This window comes from Physeter macrocephalus, chromosome 1 (assembly GCF_002837175.3).
Source record: "Physeter macrocephalus isolate SW-GA chromosome 1, ASM283717v5, whole genome shotgun sequence".
In the NCBI taxonomy this organism is placed as follows: Eukaryota; Metazoa; Chordata; class Mammalia; order Artiodactyla; family Physeteridae; genus Physeter; species Physeter macrocephalus.
This window is the reverse complement of record NC_041214.2, coordinates 64,925,415-64,947,469: the sequence shown is the minus strand read 5'-3', so window position 1 is coordinate 64,947,469 and position 22,055 is coordinate 64,925,415. Positions and strand designations below refer to the sequence as shown.

The following is a 22,055-nucleotide window of genomic DNA, read 5'->3' as shown; positions in this document are numbered from 1 at the left end:
ACAAGTGATGATCCTGGAGATGTGTTAGCTAAGCTATCTTTAGGCAATGGACAAACTTAGCTACATTTAGAAAATATTTTGACCACAGTGCTTGAACAATCAGAGAAAAAGCTGGCTCAGAAGCAAAGTCTCTTGATTTCAACTATAAAAGATATATATTTTTCATTTTCTTCACATGCATTTGTATGTGTAAAGCACCTGAAAATTCCTACTGTTAATAGTATTACATCTGCTCTACTTGCTTAAAAACTAATTAGAAAAGAGGATAGAACTTTTATCTTTTTAAACTCAGGTGTCATAAAATTTATTCTGTGGAATCCTTGGGTTAGTTGACTGCAGCAGAGATAAGAAACATGGCGTAGAAACGTAAGAAGCACAGTCAAGTCCAGGCTATTTGTTTTCCTACTTCCCCTATTAATACTTTTCTTCTGAGCAAAAAGTAATTTCCCCTGGGGTCACTAAAAGGCATTGGTAAAACACTGGATACTTCAAAAGTGTATTTTTGAAATTACAGAATTAACATCAGTCCTTTTTTTTCTAATTTGACTTTCATTTTGCACAAATATTTCCCATATTTTGTATAAGTCTGCACTATTATGGCCCAGCAAATGCTTTCATTCCCAAGGGATGGATTTTGCTTTGCCCTTTATAGTTTAGAGCTTATGGCAGTGTTGTAATGCCTTGACCAAAAGAAGAGGAATTTATTGCTTTATTATCACAGGAATCTTGTCACTAATTAACTGTTTATTGTGGACATGGACGTAAGTAAATAATTGTAAACCAGACTACATAAAAATGAACTTTTTATATTTAATTACTTCCTTATTAGTCATTTCTATTTAAGCTAAAATGACTTAAAAGTCTCTATCCTACTTCCTGCAGAGTTATTTATTTCAATGTGAAAAGACACAGTACAGAAGAAAATATCAGCTCTTAATAGATGGAGGATAATGCCATAATCCATTAGCATTAAAATCTCTGTTATTTAAAAAATCCATTAGTTATGCAGATAAATGGAAAATTGTAAGATTCAGGCCAGTTCCTAATTTTCAGTTACTGTACTTCATGAGTAATAATCTCATAAGCCTAAGAAACAGAATTTCATCCATTTAAAACAAATGAACTGCGATGAAAGATGTCAGGTGTAACGTTCTATAACTTAGGTTGAAATTGGGGGTCTTAAACTTTATATTATGTCATTCAATGGGAGGCTGTTTTTTTAACTGCTATTCAGTGCTGAATCCTAAAATATTCAAATAGCAAAGTAAATCTGAATAGTAGAGGAGAAAAATAAAATAATGTTCTAGTTTTCATTTAGAGTGCTCACTGGCCAGATCATTAGATATTAATGTGTTCACTTCCTGCCTGCACTTTCACTTCCTTATTTCTTTACTCAAGTATGTACTTGATTACAACAATAGTTGCACAATATAATAAATGACAAGCAAGTTCCAAAAGTCAGCTGTTAACCAGAGAAATAAAATGACATATGTATTTTTAATCCTGTTTTTTTTCAGAGCAAGAATGGGTCTTCTCTTAGTACTCAGATTTCTTTGATGCAGACCAGAATGTAAATCTAGTGTATCCCTTCAAAAATATGCACACTTTTCAGATATTACTAACACCAAGTAAGATAGAGTTAGTATTTTGAAGTGATGTGTTATTAGAAGGATTTAGGGGCCAAAATATGCTTTTTATTGGCAGAGCAACATTGGGGAACTGTATATATGTTTGGTTTACTCCAAGAATTTACATCTTGCAGCCTAAAAATATTAACTCCTATGTTATTTCACATTTTTATAGCATTGCAAAAATATCCAGTTCTTATAAATTAGATGTGTTCAACCAGTAAGGCTTCTTAAATTTGTGACTCAAATGTCCATTATGAACAATACCTAATTACCATAGATTACATTTAAACTGTAACTAAATTATTCACTCTAGTTTATTAGATATGCCTGCATCTCAAGTACTCTAGAAAGTATTATGGAAAACTTCTTGTCTTAAATCTGTATGATATTAAATGCCTAGGTGTAGCTACAGTACTCAATATGCATGTAATATGTTTCAGAATGCTTTCAGAGCTGCTGGGTACAGTAAGTGCAAATTAAAATGTTGCAAACTGCACAGCAACACTGAGGATGCAAACAAGTGATATAAGAAGTGGGAGTAGGGCTTCCCTGGTGGCGCCGTGGTTGAGAGTCCGCCTGCCGATGCAGGGGACACGGGTTCGTGCCCCGGTCCGGGAGGATCCCACGTGCCGCCGAGCGGCTGGGCCCGTGAGCCATGGCCGCTGAGCCTGCGCGTCCGGAGCCTGTGCTCCGCAACGGGAGAGGCCACAACAGTGAGAGGCCCGCGTACCGCAAAAAAAAAAAAAAAAAAAAAAAAAAAAGAAGTGGGGGTAAATAAAATAGGGTTTCCTGGAGGAACTGTATGTTGGTGGTGGAACTGTGTAAGCGGACAGGGATGGGGGAGGACATTCAGGTGTCAGGCAATTTATCATAAGCTAAAACCTTGTCATCGCCCAGAACTAGGAGAGAAAATACTAGTACTTTTCTATACTGCCAGTTGTTGGACATTTTTTTGATGGTTAATATTAAGAATAAATATTATTTGTATAGCATATTAAAGTTTATGAGGCAATTTTGATTTAATTTGACCTTCACAACGGCCTTGTCTACTTTCTTTTAGGTCCAAGGTCTAAGGATGGATCAAAGTTAATTTCTGTGCTGCTGCTAAAACTGGGGGATTTTTGAATGTTAGAGAAGCTGACTTCTGAAGAAGTCATTTCAGTGGTGAAATAGACATGAATGATTTAATTATGGGTTAAGAGTATGAACCAATACATTCACCTCTGAAGACTGAGAAATGTTTTTTCCACTGAAATAATTTTTTAATAAAGAAAAATTCTATGAAAATACCCCCAGAAACATTTAAGGCATGTTTAGCATAACTTATTGCATCAGAGTTTTAAAAACACTGTTATTTCAATTCTTTGTGGTATAATAAAAACAAGGAGAAATCCTAATCCTTTAACATGAATCAGGTCAAAACTTTCCTCAATGTCAAGTGTTCTGAGATGTTCAAAGTGATAAGACTATCAGATACGTTTAGTATTTGAAGTTGCAATTTCAGCTTTCTGGCTATAATTAGTCAAATATTGATGTCTCAGTATGAGAAGTCATAGAATGGAAGGGAGATAAATTTTTATTTTTTATATTTGTCTCTTAATATACACTTATGTTTCACCTTCTTGTATTGCATTTTTCATTAAATATTTTATTATACTTGTTTATAGAAAAAATTTTTAGAAAGTACAATGCCCCAGAAATGAAGAAGAAAAAGAAAATCATAACCTACCTCCAGAAATTCTTATTCCTCCCTGTGTTTTCTCTTGTGACAGCAACAGGGGGTGCGGATCTTCATTATGCTCTACAAAGAGGTGGAACTTGCTCTTGTAATCAATAGTGAATACAGCAAGAGGACTTTGGTGCATCTACACCCCAACATAAAGGTATTCAGGTCATCTTGCTTAACAATGTTTCTTCTTTATTATTCTGTAGTTTTTCAGATACATTTTACTTTGAGCAGTGGTAATCTTTAGAATTTCCTAATGTATATTTTGAGTAAATAATATTGTGAACTTCTCAGAAATAAAATAATTATACTTTCTTATACTTCTGATCTTGATGGAGTCAGCAGAGTTCTCATTTCTGCTTCTCTTACCCTGATAATTTAGCCAAGAACATTCTTCCTAGAGTTGTTTTAAGAGCCCTGTCAAGTTTCTATACTCCTCATTTAGGTTATCCTGGAACCTCTTAAATATGATCTCCCTGGGAGATCCCTTGAACACTGATAGCAACAAAGAGAACTCCTTTAGGAGATTTAAAGTGCTCTCCTTGAAAGCACTTTGTATTAAAGTACTAGTAAAGTGAATAAACATGATAAGCAATTTGAAAAAAGCCTTTTGATATTTTACCAGAGACCTGAAGCCTATCAGTAAATATTGTCACCCAGTCACTGAGCTACATCAAGACAATGAATTAATCTTCAGCAGGCTTAAAGTATATAATGATTATATATTTCACCTGATTAAAAAAAGATATTCCATGTAAATAATAACCAAAAGAGAGCAGGAGTGGCTATACTAATATTGGACAAAATAGACTTTAAATCAATAAAGTTTACAATAGATAAAGAAGGACATTATATATTAATAAAAGGTTCAATGCAGCAAGAAAATGTAATAATTATAAACATTTACATACCTAATACTGACCATCAAAATATACAAAGCAAACATTGAAAGAATTGAAGGGTGAAATAAAACAGTTCTGTAATAATAGTTGGACACTTTAATATCACACTCTCAATAATGGATTGGTATATACATACAATGGAATATTTTTCAGTCTTTAAAAGGAAGGAAATTCTGACATGTGTTAAAACATGGATGAACCTTGAAGACATTATTCTAAGTAAAATAAGCCAGTCATAAAGACAGATATTGTGTGATTCCATTTACATGAGATACCTAGAGTGGTCAAATTCATAGAGACAGAAAGTAGATGGTAGTTGCCAGATTTTGTGAGGAGGAGGGAACAAGAAGTTTTTGTTTAATAGGTATAGAGTTCCAGTTTTGCAAAGTAAAAAGTTCTGGTGATGGATAGTGGTGATGATTGCACTATATGAATATGCTTAATACCACTGAACTGTACACTTAAAAAGGTTAATATGGTGAATTTTATGTTATGTGTATTTTACCACAATAGAAACATGTTATTAAAAAATAAAGTTGCCTCCAAAGTTTTTGGAATGTTTCTACTTAACGACATACAAAATTAGGTCAGTCTGGGATTATTTAGAGAGAATTCCATTTGAAACCAGGAGGTTAATAACTTCTTAAATTACCTTTAAAATCAAGAGCTGCCAAAACATCTATATCCCTATATCAATATGATTACTAGTTCAACTTAATGACTGCCAAAATATCAATATACTTATTAAAAATTTTGTCAGAGATAGGTGTAGGCTAAAAAGTTTTAGTGTTTTTTATATAACATATAACATAACCCTTTTGGGGGAAAAGGGAATCTGCTATTCCATTGAGCTGACTTTTATTGAAATATGCAGCCAAATTTCAAGCTAAAGGGCAGCTTCCCCATATGTGAGGGGTCCAGGGTGGTCAGGGGAGTTTTGAAAAGTATCCAGGGGTAAATACTGAGGATAAAATAAATAAATACTCTGCTAAATACTGAGGATAAAATTAGAAGTTTGGGGATTTTCTTTGATGTATAGATAGCACATTTTAGCATTTGAATTGTAGGAAATGTTGTTCAGGGGAGTAAACAGACCTATTTTATTATAATATGAAAGACATTTTAGAAAGCATATTACGTGTGTGGTTTTTTTTCTCTCAAGGTGATGAGGCACCCAGATCACGTGTCATCCAGCGTATATCTGTGGGCTCATCACGAGAAACTCATCATCATCGACCAGTCGGTGGCCTTTGTGGGTGGGATTGACCTGGCCTATGGAAGGTGGGATGACAATGAACACAGACTCACGGACGTGGGCAGCGTGAAGCGCATCATCGGGGGACCTTCTCTGTGTTCCCTCACAGTTAGTAAATTTCACCTTTATGGAACTGCGTATAAGGGACACAGTTTGTATAAGTGTGTATTAATAGTGTGATTGGCTGACTGATGGATTGAATGAGGGGTGGCATATCCCTGGAGAGGTAAAGAACATTGAGTCCACCACAGACCTGGGTTCAAATACCACTTAGTGAGTCTGTAACTCTGCATCTGTTAATCTCAGTTTCTTCTCTTGCAGGAAGAGGAAACAGATTTGATAGAGCATTTGCTATCTCATAGTCAGTTCCTTTGCTTTCCATTTAAATCAAAGATTTAGTTCCTATTTGGGAAAAAAGTTCATAAACCAAAATGTGCGGCAAAATTGGACTTTAAGTTAAATAAGCAACCTTATTACAATTAGCCGCCAAGGTTTTTGAAATCTTCCTTCTTACAGACATACAAAAGTAGGATAGGTCAGTCTGGAGTCATTTAGGGAATTCTGTTTGAAAGCAGGAGGTTAATAACTTCTCAAAGTATCTTTCAAATCAAGAGCTGCCAAAATCTCTATATGCCTATATTTGTATACTTATTATTTCAACTCAAATGGTTACCAAAATATCAATATGCTTATTAAAAAGTTTGATGGGCTCCATCTTATTTTACTGCTGTATATGTTGGTGACATTTCTGGGAAAACAGAGATTTAGGGAAAAGGTAATGGGGAAAATAATTGACAGAAAAAACATCGCTTACTTAATATTTATCAGAGGAAGAAGTTCAGTAGCTCAACCGTGAGTATAACTCATGCAATTGTATTTGAAACCAAAAGGTTAATTGGCATGAATTTTCTGGCCCAGTGAAAGAGGAACTATAATGGACTTCCTGGTATCCCTTTGGAAGTATTTAAGCAGCTCACAAGAATCGCCCACTGCCCTGTGGCTGACCTCACACGTATTATTGTGTGCCTCTTAGGGGGCCTCCATCATGTGTAAACTTTAAACTGGAATTAAAAGGCCACAGTGCAGATTATCTTATGCAGTTTCTTTTCTTTTCTTTCTTTTTTTTGTTTTTTAAATAATTTTCTCAGGCTGAAACAACAGAGTCTATGGAATCCTTAAGCCTCGAAGATAAAAACGAATCTAACAAAAATCTGCCTATCCTGAAGACTGTTGCTGATGCAGATTCAAAACTGAAAGGAAGAGGAAAGCCCAGAAAGTTCTCCAGATTCAGCCTCTACAGGCAGCTGCACAGACACCACCTACGCAACACAGACAGCATCAGCAGCATTGACAGTGCCTCCAGTAAGTCATTGTCTGCACTGGAATTGATCTCAACTATGCTCCGTTCCTCCATAGCCAGACACTGTATACCTGTTTGCAGAACTTGTCCTTCTATAATGGAGTAAAGTGAACAATGCTGAGAAGTCATTATATCATCCTGTTCAGTCTCATGCCATTTCATGGCTCTGTTTGACTCATTTTAGAACAGATTTATTGTTTTATTCACATCACTAGTCATAACAACCACAATTCATGCTTCTAATGGTTGCAGAATGACTAAGCATTTCTAAAATAATGCCAAGTTATAAAGGAAAAAGAAAAGTATTAGGTGTACTTTATAAACTTTTCATATGAGAGATGTCATGTCTCTTTCTCTCCAGAAATACATCCAGCTTTTATCCTCAAACATCAGATTTTCTACATGTTATAAATTTACCATTCTTTAAGACTTGTCTTAAAGCTCTACAGTTTTCTGTTACACAGAATTTGTGACTGATTTTATAGCCTCGCCTTGTTTTTAAAATGATTGAAGCCGCTTCTGAGTTTAGAAAACCTGCTATATTTATATATATCTATATCTCTGTAAAGAAAGAACTCTCAACTTTCTCCAGGTGACTGTAATCACTGTAGGAGTCGTCAGAATTTAATCCATGGTTTAAAGCCCCACTTGAAACTCTTTCGCTCTTCCAGTGAGTCTGAGCAAGGGCTCACTAGACCTAACGCTGGTAAGTGATGTGTGAAGCGCCACAATCTCTGTAGGCTTCAGCTTTTGCTGAATAAGCAGAGTGACTGTGTCTCTGGGTTGGCTTTCCATTCTCACAGTTTTCACCCCATGTATATTTTTAGAATTGATAATCTGGTAAGTTTCTATAAGAACTAGGTTCTCGAATAAATTAATCAGGGCCTAAAATATGGTGGAATGAAGAGGAATTGGGCAATGGATCAGATTTAGTGACAAGTGATCATCATAATAGATAGCAACCACCGTAAAATTGTAAGCTAGCATTTACTGTGTGCAGACTCTGCCGCTCACTGCCCCGAGCACTTGTGGGGCTTGGTAATAACAGTGTTATCTCCTTTTTACAGATGAACCAACGCAGGGTTAGAGATGATAAGTGATGTGCCCAGAGAAGTTCAGGTTTATCAGTCTCCCAGAAGTCATGCTTCAGACTTGTGATTTAGCAGATATGCAGATGACTACATCAGGACCTTTGGGCTAAATTCTTAAGGCCACAGTTCTATGTACTATTTAGGAGATGACTGAGATAGAGCCCAGCTAGCATGGCTGGCTGTGAGTCGCTTGTGGCTGTCAGGAGCTAATGACCCTGAACATTAAGCTGGACCTTGAGCAGTGGTTCCAGCATTCTGTAGTCTGGAGACCCCGCAACTTTTAAACTGTTTAACCGTATGTAGTGAACTAAAGCTCCAAAGTAACTGTTAAGTAAATTTGTTTGTCTTAAATCACATTGATATAAAATACGTAAACAACATTGATATACATTAAAATATGGAGAAGAGCATATATGGGGAGACATTTTCTTTATTTAGCATACAGCTAGTCCTTGATGCCTCTGTGGATTCAGCGATAGCTCACAGTAATTCCTGCGCTCCGTAGAGCGTCGTAGCTCTGAGACAGGGCACTGGGAAGTCCAGAGAGCCAGGTCAGGGGTGCATGCCGGGGCAGACATTAAAGATAAAAGGTTGCAAACAGGTCCAGGTATTGCTTTGTAATTCCAGAGTGTGGCTTTGCTGCATTAGGACTGACGATGAGATGGAGGAATGAAGTTGTGAAACATGAAGTCAAGGGGACTGAATGCTAGTGTTGCTGACAACAGGACTGGGGGCAAGTGGAAAAGAAGATGCAAGCTGGGTGCAGAATACGTTCAGTAATTCAGGCTGATGGCAGGCTGAGAGGGGTGATCCCCATAATGGTGAGCTAGGGACAGCAATGTGGGTGGTTTTCAGGTGTTGATGGAAATCCTCTCCCTAATAAACTGGATACACGTCCAGTGCAGTGTTTTTTATTGAGAGAGAGAGAGAAGAGAGAAAGTAAACAACCTAAAATCCAAGAGTAGAGAATGGAGGATGGTTGAGAACATAATGAACAGTTCATTCCCTTGATGGAATTGCACAATCATTAAAAACTGTAAGTGGGGATACAAAAATAAATGTATATGACTCATTTGTTCTTTAAATAAGTACTTACTGAGCTCCTATGTCAATCACTGTTCTAGATACTAGGGATGGAATGAACAACACAGACAAAATTCTGTTAACTAGTAGGAGAGTGAGGATGGGAATTGTATATACAAATAGATCATCAAACACAATGTGTCAGGTGGTAAGAATTATCATGGAAAACAGTACAGCAGAGGAAGGGGGGAAGGGCAGAGGGGAGGAGTTACTATTTTATATGGGGAGGGGGTCAGAGAGTGCTTTTCCAATGAAGTGAGTTTTCGAGAAAGATCAAAAGGGAGAGAAGAATCAGGATAAGATAATGTCTGTGGGGAGGGAGTCCAGCCAGGAGGAGTAGCTAGTGCAGACTATGAGGCAGGAGGAGATTGGTATGTTCCAGGAGTGGCTGAAGTCAAAAAAAAAGTCGGGTGGGCTAGAGGAGAATGATAGGAGCAAAGTCGGAGAGGGTTGGGTAGATTATAGAATTTTGGTTTATACGTTGAGTGAAAAAGGAAGGCATCAGATGGTCTTGAGCAAAGGCCAGACAAGGTCTGACTTGCATTTTTACAAATGTTTTCTTCAGAGCAGACAGGGGTGGCAAGTAGTGACCAGGCAGGCACTGAATACATCTTGAGGTGGAGCTGACAGCATTTGCTGATGCACTGCATATGGGATGTGGGGGACGGAGAGGACTCTTTCCATTAACTACATTAAGTTACAAATTTAATTTTTTAATATGAAAAAAGTAAATTTACTTAAATAGGAAAGCCAAAGGATAGTTGAGTCCTTCTGGCGCAGTGCTTTGCAAAGTCTATTCCTTGGATCCTGGTGTTTCTCGGGGGTGCTCTGAGGATAATACTGGGGGCCCCGGACCCTCCTGCCTCTATTGGTACCTGTGTCAACCAGAAAAATCCCACATATATTATTTTATATATTGGACTGCCATGGGAATTTGTATTGGGAAAAAAAAAAAGGAAGTTCTACTATTAATAATGAAGGAAGTTCAAAGAGCACAGCTCTACATTTAAATCATGTAATGACTTAAACTTATATTGTCTTGGGAGTCCCTGGTGGCGCAGTGGTTGAGAGTCCGCCTGCCAAAGCAGGGGACACGGGTGCGTGCCCTGGGCTGGGAAGATCCCACATGCCGCGGAGCGGCTGGGCCCGTGAGCCATGGCCGCTGAGCCTGCACGTCCGGAGCCTGTGCTGCGCAACGGGAGAGGCCACAACAGTGAGAGGCCCGCGTACCACAAAAGCAAAAAAAACCTTATATTGTCTTATAGGACTTGAAACCCAAATTAAGCATAGAGTGACTCTTCATTATAAGTTTGAAACTGAATGTTTACTCTAGTTAATAACTTCCCTTTCCTGAAGATATGAACTGGATTATCTTCTCTGCAATGTTTCACTTGAATGCAAAAGACCATGGCTGAACGGGGCTCCTAGCAAAGCCCGGGTTTTTTTTGTTTTTGTTTTCATTATTGTTTTGTTTTTTATGCTTCTTCATGGTTTCCTTTGTTTTCCATACTTTTTTTTTTAATGGTCTGTGTTTTCTTTTTTCTTTTTATAAATTTATTCATTTATTTTTATTTTTGGCTGCGTTGGGTCTTCTTCCTGCCCACAGAGTGTGCACGCAAGATCACTGTGGATTTTTAAGTAGAAAAAACTGCACTAAAATCAGCTCATCTTAAATGTGATTAGTAACTATGGTAGATTTCTATAGTATATATTTTAATTCAAAATCACTCAGCCATCTTCAAGATTATTTTCTCTTAAAATTATGTTGCAAGAGGGAGAATTTCAAACACATTGTTTCCTTGATACAGTTATTTTTAAAGGGTTGAATTTTATTCTTCTTATATTCAGTATTTGTTTGCTAATCTTTTCCTTTTAAGCAAGATTTAATATATGGCTGATGGGGAAAATAATTCTTGCCATTTAGTTGAGACAAGTGTTTCAAACTCAGATATCTAATCATAAAGGATAATGAAGAGTAGGTTAAATCATTTCTAAACTCTGTTTTCAGTGGTGTAGAATGTATAACACTTATTTTCACTCTCAAAGAGCTTATTATCTAATAGGTAAGTGGTGGTATTACTAACCTAGTGCCTTAGTAATTCATCAGGGGGAAATATCCTCTGGCATGAGTTGTCAGTGAAGCCTTCTCCACAACTGTAAACCTGATCCACAGTGCCAAAATCCAAAAAGTTTCAAGAACCAAGAGATTTAAAAATATATATAACTCATTGAGGACCTGTTTTGGAACTGGCCATGAATATAGGCAGAAATTCAGTAGGTAGAGACTAAGAAGGGAGAAAAACAGGCACTCCAGGTAGATGTTATATCTTAACACACATATGAGAAATGCCAACAACAAAGGGGGAAACCAACAGCAAAATGAAAAGACAACCTACTGAATGGGAGAAGATATTTGTAAATGATATATCTAATAAGCAGTTAATATCCAAAATATATAAAGAATTAATATAACTCAACAACAACAAAAAACAATCCAATTAAAAAATGGGCAGAAAAGCTAAAGAGACATTTTTCCAAAGAAGACATACAGATGAACAACAGACACACGAAAAGATATTCAACATCGCCAATTGTTAGGGAAATGCAAATCAAAACCAGAATGACATATCACTTCACACCTGTTAGAATGCCTATTATCGAAAAGGGAAAAAATAAAAAATGTTGGCGACCACGAGGAGAAAAGGGAACTTTCATGCACTGTTGATGGGAATGTAAATTGGTGCAGCCACTTGGGAAAGCAGTATGGAGATTCCTCAAAAAATTAAGAATAGAACTACCGTATGATCCAGCTATCCCATTTCTGGGTATTTACCCAAAAAATACAAAAATAACACCTAATTCAAAAAGATATATACACCTTTATGTTCATTGCAGCATTGTTTACAATAGCCAAGATATGGAAACAACCTAAGTGCCCATCAGTGAATGAATGGATAAAGATGTGGTAAATATATACAATGGAATACTGCTTAGCCATGAAACAAGATGAAATCTTGCCATTTTCAACAACATAAATGGACCCTGAGAGTATTATACTAAGTGAAATAAGTCAGATGGAGAAAGACAAATACTATGTGATTTCACTGATATGTGGAATGTAAAAGACAAGGAAACAAACACAGAAACAAAATAAATAAGCAAACTAAACAGAAATAATTACGTAGATACAGAGAACAGAGTAGTGGTTACCAAAAGGGAAGGGGTTGAGGGAGGGTGAAATGGGTAAAGGAGATCAACCGTATGGTGATGGATGGAGAATAAATTTCTGGTGGGGAGCATGCTGTAGTGTATATAGAAGTAGAAATATAATGTCATACAGATGAAACTTACGTAATGTTATAAACCAATGTTACCTCAATTAAAAAAAAGAAATTAGAAGATTCTGGATTTTAGAAAGGTAATACAATACCTATACTCTATATTATGTTACACTCCTGGCAAAGTCCAGGAAATACCCTATAAGCAAATCATTTATATTCGTGCAACATCAAGTGGGATAAATAAAGATAATAACCTCAAGTTCACGTCAGGTTTTGCTAACAAATGAGCTGTGAAAAAAGCATTTGGATTTTCAGAGCTTTGGGGTTTTGGAATTGCTGTTGATGGGTAGTTAATTTGTATGGATTGGGCTGGTGGGATATAATTGTACCAATATCTGGAGAGTCTTGAAAGTCAGGCTGAGTCATTGACCCTCATTCCTTAAATGCTGGAGAATCCCTGGGGAGGTGGAATTTGGAGGGGGTGGGGGGTGGAGGGGAAGGGTAGGGGAATAAGGGTGGTATTTTACGAAGTTCATACTAGAGACATGGGGAGTCTGACTAGCTTGTTCCAGCGGGCCCAAGAATGAAGTGAATAAGAGAATCTTTTTTCAGAAGAAAGAACTAGCAAATTTCAATAGGATTTGAGAAGTGGTGATGGGGAGGTGGGTGGAGAAGACAGTGAAGAAGAGAGGGGAGCCAAAGGTGATTCTGAGGTTTTGCTTGAGAAACCATGAACAGAAAGCAGAAATCTCAAGGGAAGACTTGATTTTGTGGGAATGATGGTGATTCTAGTGTTACGCATGAGTTTATAGTTTGGTGGGACAACTAGGTAGATGAGGTCAAGTGAGGCATTGGATGTGGCTGTAGATGTAGAGCCCCAGTGAAAAGCCAGGGCTACAGGGGTACATTTAGTGGAAAGCTGGGGAAAACCTTGTGAGGGAGGAGGAGCTAGGAAGGAAGATCAAGAAGGGTGAGTTGGAGTAGTGGTAGGGGAGTGCAGCCTTGGAAGCTAAGAGACGAGAGAAAAAACAGGAGGATGTGGCAAAGTCAGAAGACACCGGGTGAGGGGCAGGAAGATACCCTCTTCATGAACTTCAGCAGCCAGAGTCTGGTCCACCGATGGATGAGGCTTGCAGTAAACTGGCATGAAAAACCGGTGCCAAAAGACAAGGCAGACACAATTATGAAATCAACTGGGAGCCAGATATAGACTAATAAGAACCACCTCAGGTCGGCATTGCTGATGTAAAACGTCCTCCCTTCCTGCCCATATGTGTTCATGCAATTCTGAGCAGTAATCGCAGTAAGTAGGAGTATTTTGTTCTGTTTAGCCTTAATATTATTTCATTTGTTCTGAGGAGGACCCTGATTTATTTGGACTAGTTTTGGCCATGACTAAAACCAAAACCAAATTTGAACTGTGAGCAGGTTGAATTCAATTAGCGCCAAGATCATTATCTGAGACTAAGAATTTGCTTTGTTTTTCTTATCAAAACTGATTATTCGGTGAGATTTTTAAACAAGTATATGTATATACATATAAAGATTTAGCCTGGAGTTTCTCAGTTGATGAAAACAAATTTTATATATAATATATATATATATTTTTTAAATTTTACTTTGGAATTGTCCCACTATTTATCTCGTTCTTTGTCCCCTTTTTTTTCTTTTCCTGTTTTTTTAATAAACAAAGTGCCATGCGTACTATAAAGAGCCTACAGGTGAGCAAATAGACCTACCAGTACTTTGGCCTTTCAGTCTTAGAGAGCAGGAAAATAAATCACTGGGAGAAATCAACAGAATTCTATTTTTAGCATTATTAAGTTTTGTTCATTGTTAGCATTTTAAGACATTTTCCTTTTACAGAAAATTCCAATACCCTTTGGAGGTTAATTATTCAATCTGAGATAGAATACTAGCAGTATGTGTGGTGATTGTTTAAAAACTTTTGCTCTGCAAATACTTATTGATTGCCTACTGACTGCCAGTAGCTATACCAGGCACTGAGGGGACATACTCCCCACCCCAAAGTTTATAGATGAATGAGTGTGGAGCAGGAAGGGAGCATCCTTACACAATTGGGTCACAGAGTCAGAGGCCCTGAGGTGTGCAACTGTTAATGGTTCTACCGCAATGCTAGGGACTGCCTCTCCCTGCTGAGATCTGGGAGGTGTCTCTAGGACAGATGACAGCTAATGTGGCTCTTGAAGAAGGATGAGGAGTTCAAACCAAGATGGAGGGAAGAACATTCTAGGCAGAAAGAATAATGTGCCAGCTGCATGATGAACCAGGCCTGTCAAAATCAGTGAGAAGTATGGTGTGCCGGGGGTCTGGGTTGTGTGAGGAAAACAAGGACCAGAAAGAGAGATTGTCAGCAGTTTGAGAAGAGCTCTCTGTGCATACTAAACCCTTAGGATTTGACCCCCCCCAGGCAGTAGGTCATCCCAGAAGGCTTTTAAGCAAGGGGTCTGCATTTTTAGAAGGACAGCTCTGGGGCAGCGTGTTGGTCGGGAGACCAGTCCGGTACTCTCACTGGCTCCTGCACGTAGTGCCATTTATTCATTCAACAAACATTTTTGCATCCAATGTCTATCTGTTAAGTGCCTCTTTTGTGCCAAGCGCTGCATTTTGTGATTTGTAGTTCTGCTAGTTTTCCTGCTTAGTTGTCTTTGTGATCAGCATATTCCATAAACATACAAACTATTTAAGTCAACATATTTACCCTTAAGTAAAGCCTTCCCAACAAAGTTCTTTGTGAAATATTGCAGTGGATTGCTGCTTTTGCGCCTGTGTGGTCATGAGCTTCTGTCTATTGTTACACTTTTTATGGATGTCATTTATAATTCTAGAAAAATAGAATGTTAAAGCCCAAAAGATCTTAGATGTCATCTGGGCCAAATGTTTCCTTTCACACATAAAGGATTTCTGACCCAAAAAGATGAAGCTCAGTGTCACTTAGCTAGTCAGTTCCAGGGCTGGAACACAGTCTGTCTGCAAATTTGAGGTTCTTGCATTTTGAGATGCAAAAGACAAGAATTATACATTAGATGTGCACCATATTGGTTGAGGAAAAAGAAGGACATGACTTCTTTATGGCCTCTGCATCTCATGTTCCTCCACCCGACCTGACTCTACTGCTCTCTCATAGGCTCTCCTAGCAAGTTCTTTATTCACAGTTAACCCTGTGATCCATTCCTCCAGTGATCTGGTAGATGGTGAGAATAAGAATATTAAATTTCACCGTCAAATGATGAACCTGATTATATATAGCCCCAACTACCCACTAATAGTAAATTCATGAGGGTTTTAAAACCTTGTCAATCCACAGCCTCGTGAACACGTACTGTCCTAGTTATGAGGCTTAAGAAGAAAAGTTAAGAAGTCTTTAGGTGTTTAATAAATAAGAGATCAGCCTCCCTCTCTGGGGTCCACCTGAACCAGTCTCTGATTGGGTCTTGCTGCATTTACAGACACGGGCTCCATCCGAAGTTTACAGACTGGTGTGGGAGAGCTACATGGGGAAACCAGATTCTGGCATGGAAAGGACTACTGCAATTTTGTCTTCAAAGATTGGGTTCAACTTGATAAACCTTTTGCTGGTAAGTACCACGGTAGTGGGTGGCTGCTGATATTTTGTCTTTTCCTTGTCAGCATCTCAACAAGTATGCATGTGCATGATCTAATATCTTTTGTTTTGTTTTGTTTTGAATATTTGGTAAAACACTGGAAACTATGATTCAGTCATATACTTAAGGGCTTTTCCTTATAGTAAGAAAAGAAAATGAAATAGAGCTTACTTGTTGGAAATCTCCAGCTTCCATGTAGGCATATTTTAGGGGGTTAATAATCTGTAATTCTCCAGGAGATGGTTCCCTTCCTTTGATCTTCTCCTTTTTTCTGCATATCATCTTCATCTTCCAGCATTAAAACAGCACATTTCAGATTATCACTGTGCTTATATATCTAACAGGAAATAGGAACGTAGCTTAACATTATTTCAACAGGATAAAAAAGAAAAATGTAATGTCAAGTACACAGCTTTAAATAATGTATACCAACTCACATCTGCCTTGCCTAGTGATTATCTAATAAGTGAAGTGGAAACATATTTGGGAGAGGTGCATGGGAGACTGTGTTCCTCAGTGTGAGATCTATGTTTCTCTTGGCTATAAAGGTATTGTTCTATCCAAGCCCAGTAATATACACACGGTGGGCATCACCACATTTTCTTATAGGTATCGTAGTCAGGGTCAGAGCTGGGGTCAGATGGCTTGTGTGCCTCTGGGCACAGAAGTTAGCAAGGACCTTGCCTGGTGCATCCGGGCAGATTTCATTGACAGGTACTCCACCCCCCGGATGCCATGGCATGACATCGCCTCTGCAGTCCACGGGAAGGCGGCTCGCGACGTGGCCCGTCACTTCATCCAGCGCTGGAACTTCACGAAGGTACATAGGTGGTCTTATCATGATCCAGTCCACATGAAGAGAGACAGGCCAGGAAGAGGAGGCGAGAAGGGGCTGCGGTGGCCGCAGCTGTGCTACCCATCCACTCTTGGGTGCCCGGTTGTCAGAGTGCCTGGGTGTCTGAGCAAAATAAAAAGAAAATGTTCCTGAACTTTCACACCACAGACAATTCAGAGGGTGGAGGGATGATGCTACTATCACAGCCTATGGTTTAACCCTTTGAACACTTGGGACACTCAGTGTCGTTTAAGCATCTGGCCGGGGCTGATAGTCACGTGGAGGGCTGTTGGGCTACTGTAGGGGGATGGGAGCCTCGTTCAGGTGAGAGAGCTGGAGCTTGCAAGGCCTTCCAATCCTGGCACTGCCCTGGGCCCATATTGGTACAGGCTTCTGAGAGGCGGTTCTGAGCAAAGTGAGTAGTATGAGAAGGCGGAGCCATTTTTCTTTTCTCCAGTCTGTGTCTTCTTTAGTATGATACCTTCATTACTTGTAAGAATTTGACCTAACGTTCCTAAGTTAAGTACCTATCGTCTAGGTGTTATTAAGATTCCATTTTATTTGTAGAATCTTAATAAATAAAATAAATAAAATGGTTTTATAGGCATTTTCTCCCTATAATTTGGAAAAAGATTTAGTTTTATTAACAACTTAAAGTGTCCCCTTATTTTCATTTAAATAACATTATAAACAGTTAGTGGGAGCTCTTAGAAATAGTGGAAATATTTTTAACAAGAATTTAGAGGCAAATGAAGGAATAAATAAAAGGATAATATTTTTAACTTATTGCACTGACAAAGATAAAAACACTGCAGATACCTACAGTTGGGTTTGGGATCTATGATGGTCTTATACCTTGCTCCTGGGAGGATAAATTGGTACAACTGCAGAAAACTTTTTAAAGGTATGTAACCTTTGACTCAGAAAATCTATTTCAGGTGTTTAAGCTAAAGAAGTTACTCAATAAGTCATTTTTCTTGACATTTCATCTAGTAATTCATATAAAATGAGAAACAGCTGACATCCTCATTAATAGAAATCGTTAAACAAATTATGATTGTTCCATGCCATTTTACTATGAAATTATTTTTAAGTGATATATAGTGCTTTACTGCTGTTGCAAGATATCTACAACGTAGTAAAAAATCAGTTTATAAAATAATCCCATTTTTGCCATTGTATACTTCTATAACTCCAGGTTGTATTTAAGTTTTCTTTAAAAATACAAAGCAATAATGCTCACTCCAAGAGGTAAAAGAAGGCAAAAGGGAGTTTTCTGTCCCTGGGAAATAGATGGAAAACAAAAATAAATAATCTATTGCCTCTTCACCTAGAAACACCCATTGTTAATATTTCTTTCCCTTTTTCTTTTTCAAATGAACCTGAATTTTTTTTTATAATCACAAAGTAAGGAAGACTGGAACTGTTTTTTCATTTGAATCTTTTTTACCTGTTTTTTTCTTTATTTTAGATTATGAAACCAAAATATCGGTCCCTTTCTTATCCTTTTTTGCTTCCAAAATCTCAAACAACAGCCCATGAGTTGAAACACCAAATGCCCGGGTCTGTCCATGCTAATGTACAGGTAAGTCTGGCTTTTCTTTTTCATGAAGTACTACTGGGTACAATCACTCTTACTGGACTAAATGCCTATTGGCTTCAAGTTTTGCAATAAGGACAACTCCAAAGCAAATCTAAATAAACCTTTTAAAACTTAGTATTGTATTTTCTATTTTAAATGTACTCAATTTATCCTCGTTAAAACTCTCGTATAAATATAATAAATGCATATCTTTAGAAAAGGCCACTCAAGGAGAGGTTTGTCCTGTAATTCCTTCTGAAGTGACTCTAGCAACATGATACCCAGTAAACCTGGAGCTGATACCAGTGAAGTACTAGGAATACGGCTGAAACTTAGCATCTAGGAAGCTAGTTATAGTTCACTCTAATTTTAGTTCCTAATTAACCAAATGCCTTTTAGAGACACTTTTAAAAGAATGAGAAATTTGCTTATTAAAGTAACAAAATTGGACCACATCCAGTACAACATTCTCAAATTACAAATAAGAAAATTAAGACCCAGTGAAACTTTGAGACTTGCCCAGGGTCATCGAGCTGGTTATCAACAGAGGTGGAGCTTGAAATCCTAGTCTAGTCCATGGTTACCCAATCTGCTCCTTGTACCAACTCCAGCTCAAGTGTCTTGAGATCATGCAGGGACAGAACTAGGATTGCATTGCCTTTTGTTCAAAGTCATCACTATCGGCGTCAAATGTATTGTTTAAGTACAGAACAGATTGGTGTTTGCCAGAGGCAAAGGGTGGGATGGGAGGGGTGCAGAAATGGGTGACAGGGGTCAAAAGGTACAGCTTCCCGTTTTACTCTTAATAAGTCCTAGGATGTAATGTAGAGCATGGTGACTGTAGTTAACAGTACTGTGTTGTATATTTGAATGTTGCTAAGGGAGTAGATCTTAAAAGTTCTCATCACAAGAAAAAAAAATTTGTAAGTATGTGAAGTGATGGATGTTAACTAAACTTGTGGTAATCATTTCACAGTATAGACATATATCCATTTTTTTCAAGTATTTTTTAAGTGAAGATCCAGTAGTCTGCTGCTGACATCACTATTATGGATTTATTTAATTTGGATATGGATTCTGGTGAATATGATTATATAAATGAAACGCCTAAATCAGTTACTTTGTACTACGTGCAAGGAGAGGTGTGTGTATCTAAGAAATAAAAAGACATTTCAGACCATAGATCAAATAATAGAACAATCAAAAAGATAAATCACTTAAGAGAATTACCTACAGCAAATACTTCGTCATCCCAGGCTAAAGGAGGTAACTAATTTAAACTTAGAGGCACAGATAGATATGCATTCATATGTAAGTTAATGAATATTTTATGAACCTGTTTAATTTTATTCTACTTAGAGGGAAGAATAACCTGTGCTGTAAGATAAAATAGGAGCCTTGATATTAAGAAAATAAGAGATTTTAATTTAATATTTGAGATGGCATTAAAATTGACTCAGTGATCAACTTATCCAAGTTAGCCGATGCTAATTAAGCATCTGTTGAAAAGTTATTTCTGAGAATTGTGTATTTTTATGATTAGCAAAAGATGGTTTATCCCAGTGTTGCATATACATACCTCTTCTAATGTTTTTTGGTAAAGCCCTGGTTTATGTATTCTCTTCCTGCCACCCTGATGAGGCAGATAGATGCTCTGCATATCTGTCCTACAAAACGCCTCCCTTGGTTCACCTTCTCTCTATCAGTGGATGTTGTGGTAGAAATGGTGCTAGATCAGTGACTTCTTAACATGCTCACGTGTTCATCCCTGACATGCCCAGGCTGCCTGCACTCTATGAAGCCAATTGATTTGAAAGGAAGTTTACCAAGACCCATTAATTCATTTATTCAGTCAATTTATGTCTACTAAGTGCCATCTGTTTGCACAGTCAAATCATCAGTGCACACCTGGATACTGAGGAGACAGACAAAAGGAGTTCTCTGCCTCTGGAAACGGAGTTAGTTGGGGGAGAGGAAGCTGTGATGTTAAAGAATTCAGATAACAATGCAAGGTGTGGTCTAGGACCAAATGCCAGTCTTGAGAGTATGGACCAGCATGCCATGAGAGGTTGGCAAATGAGAGGGACAGAACTGGGTACCCCCTTTAAGGAATAAGTCTGCTGCTCAGAAGATGGTAGAACCAACTGCAGCAAACCATTTGCTCTTGAAGAGGTAGTAGATAAGGTTCAGACAGCATAAGGCCAGATTGAGGATGCCCTGACGTGCTGGCCTGGTTCATTTTGACCTGATCCTGGAGGCATTAGTGAACTTTGGAATGTTTCTTTGTCATCTGAGAAGAAGCATGATAGATACATGAATGTTTTATGAAGATTAATCTAGATCAGAATTTCCCTAATTGGGTTTTGCCTGTGAAATGCTAATAGCTATTCCACAAAAAAAGGTTTCCATGGACAGATAAGTTTTTGCAGATTTTTAAAATATAGGACTTCTTAGTGCCTTCATTATGTCAATGTGCATAATGAAATTACTAAGACTGAATATTCTATGAGCATTTCCCAATCTTAACTGATGTAGGATCTCTCAATTTGTCACCTATTTCCATTTTTCCAAACAAACACACTTTGGGACCTAAAGTTTATACATGTGAAAAACTTATAAGACTAGAAAGAGAATGAACACAAGGAGACAAGTAAAGAGACTGCTATAGTAATTCTAGAATACACTAATTTTTTTTTTTTTTTTTTTTTGCGGTACGCGGGCCTCTCACTGTTGTGGCCTCTCCCGTTGCGGAGCACAGGCTCCGGATGCGCAGGCTCAGCGGCCATGGCTCACGGGCCCAGCCGCTCCATGGCATGTGGGATCCTCCCGGACCGGGGCACGAACCCGTGTCCCCTGCATCGGCAGGCGGTCTCTCAACCACTGCGCCACCAGGGAAGCCCTAGAATACACTAATTTTGTGTTTATAAATTAGTATTCTTTTTCTTAAAGAAGACTCCCCCATAGTTTAAAAAGTTTTAGACCTCACAAAACATCTGCTGGTTGCCAGTAGATGTTTTGCAGAACTGCCAAAATAACTCCAGTTGTGAAAACAGTGGGCACCATCTGGCAGTGCATCTTTTTGAAGACAGGAAAATCTGAGATGACCAGACACTGAAGAAAAGAAAAGAAATTACTCCGCTCCGTTTCTCCTTTTCTGTAAACTTCTGACCACAGTATTGTTTCACTTCACATTACTTACTGGCTCTAAACATTATTCACCTTGTTATAGGCATTGTTGTTGTCAAATTATGAATGTATAGTGCTTAGCGGGTAAAAGCAATAATCTAGTCCAATCCCTGGTTTTCCAGAGAATCCAGAAGACATCAGGGAGATAGGGACCTGGCTGTGTAGGAGGCTACTTAAGTTTTAAAAAGTTTATTGTTCTATTTTCAAGTCTTTCACTCTCTCAGTTACAGTGTGGCAATAGCCAAATGACTGTTAAATACTCTTGGTTGAGAAATTTAATAAAACTTAATAAAAGTCCTCTTATTCTTTTTAACATTGATTTTAACATAGTTTTTAACATAGTTTATTGTTCATAACATAACTTAGAGACCACAAGCTTAATTAACTGGAAAGGAGCAATGTAATGTAGCCAGGGGAAGGGGCAGACTGTATCCAAATTCCTGTCTCACTACATACGAGCTGTATAACCTTGGGAAAATTATTTCACCTCTCTGAAT

At 37.9% G+C, this 22,055-nt stretch overlaps 1 protein-coding gene across 1 annotated transcript in view; it reads left to right on the top strand.

Annotated features, from left to right (window-relative positions):
* PLD1 (phospholipase D1) overlaps nt 1-22,055 on the top strand; it is a 216,740-nt gene that overhangs the window by 131,867 nt on the left and 62,818 nt on the right. The window contains exons 13-19 of the mRNA XM_024124338.3: nt 3,404-3,514; nt 5,422-5,622; nt 6,663-6,876; nt 7,467-7,580; nt 15,800-15,928; nt 16,657-16,775; nt 18,262-18,375. Of these exons, the coding sequence (XP_023980106.1) occupies nt 3,404-3,514; nt 5,422-5,622; nt 6,663-6,876; nt 7,467-7,580; nt 15,800-15,928; nt 16,657-16,775; nt 18,262-18,375 (1,002 nt within the window). The remainder of the gene's footprint in view (nt 1-3,403; nt 3,515-5,421; nt 5,623-6,662; nt 6,877-7,466; nt 7,581-15,799; nt 15,929-16,656; nt 16,776-18,261; nt 18,376-22,055) is intronic.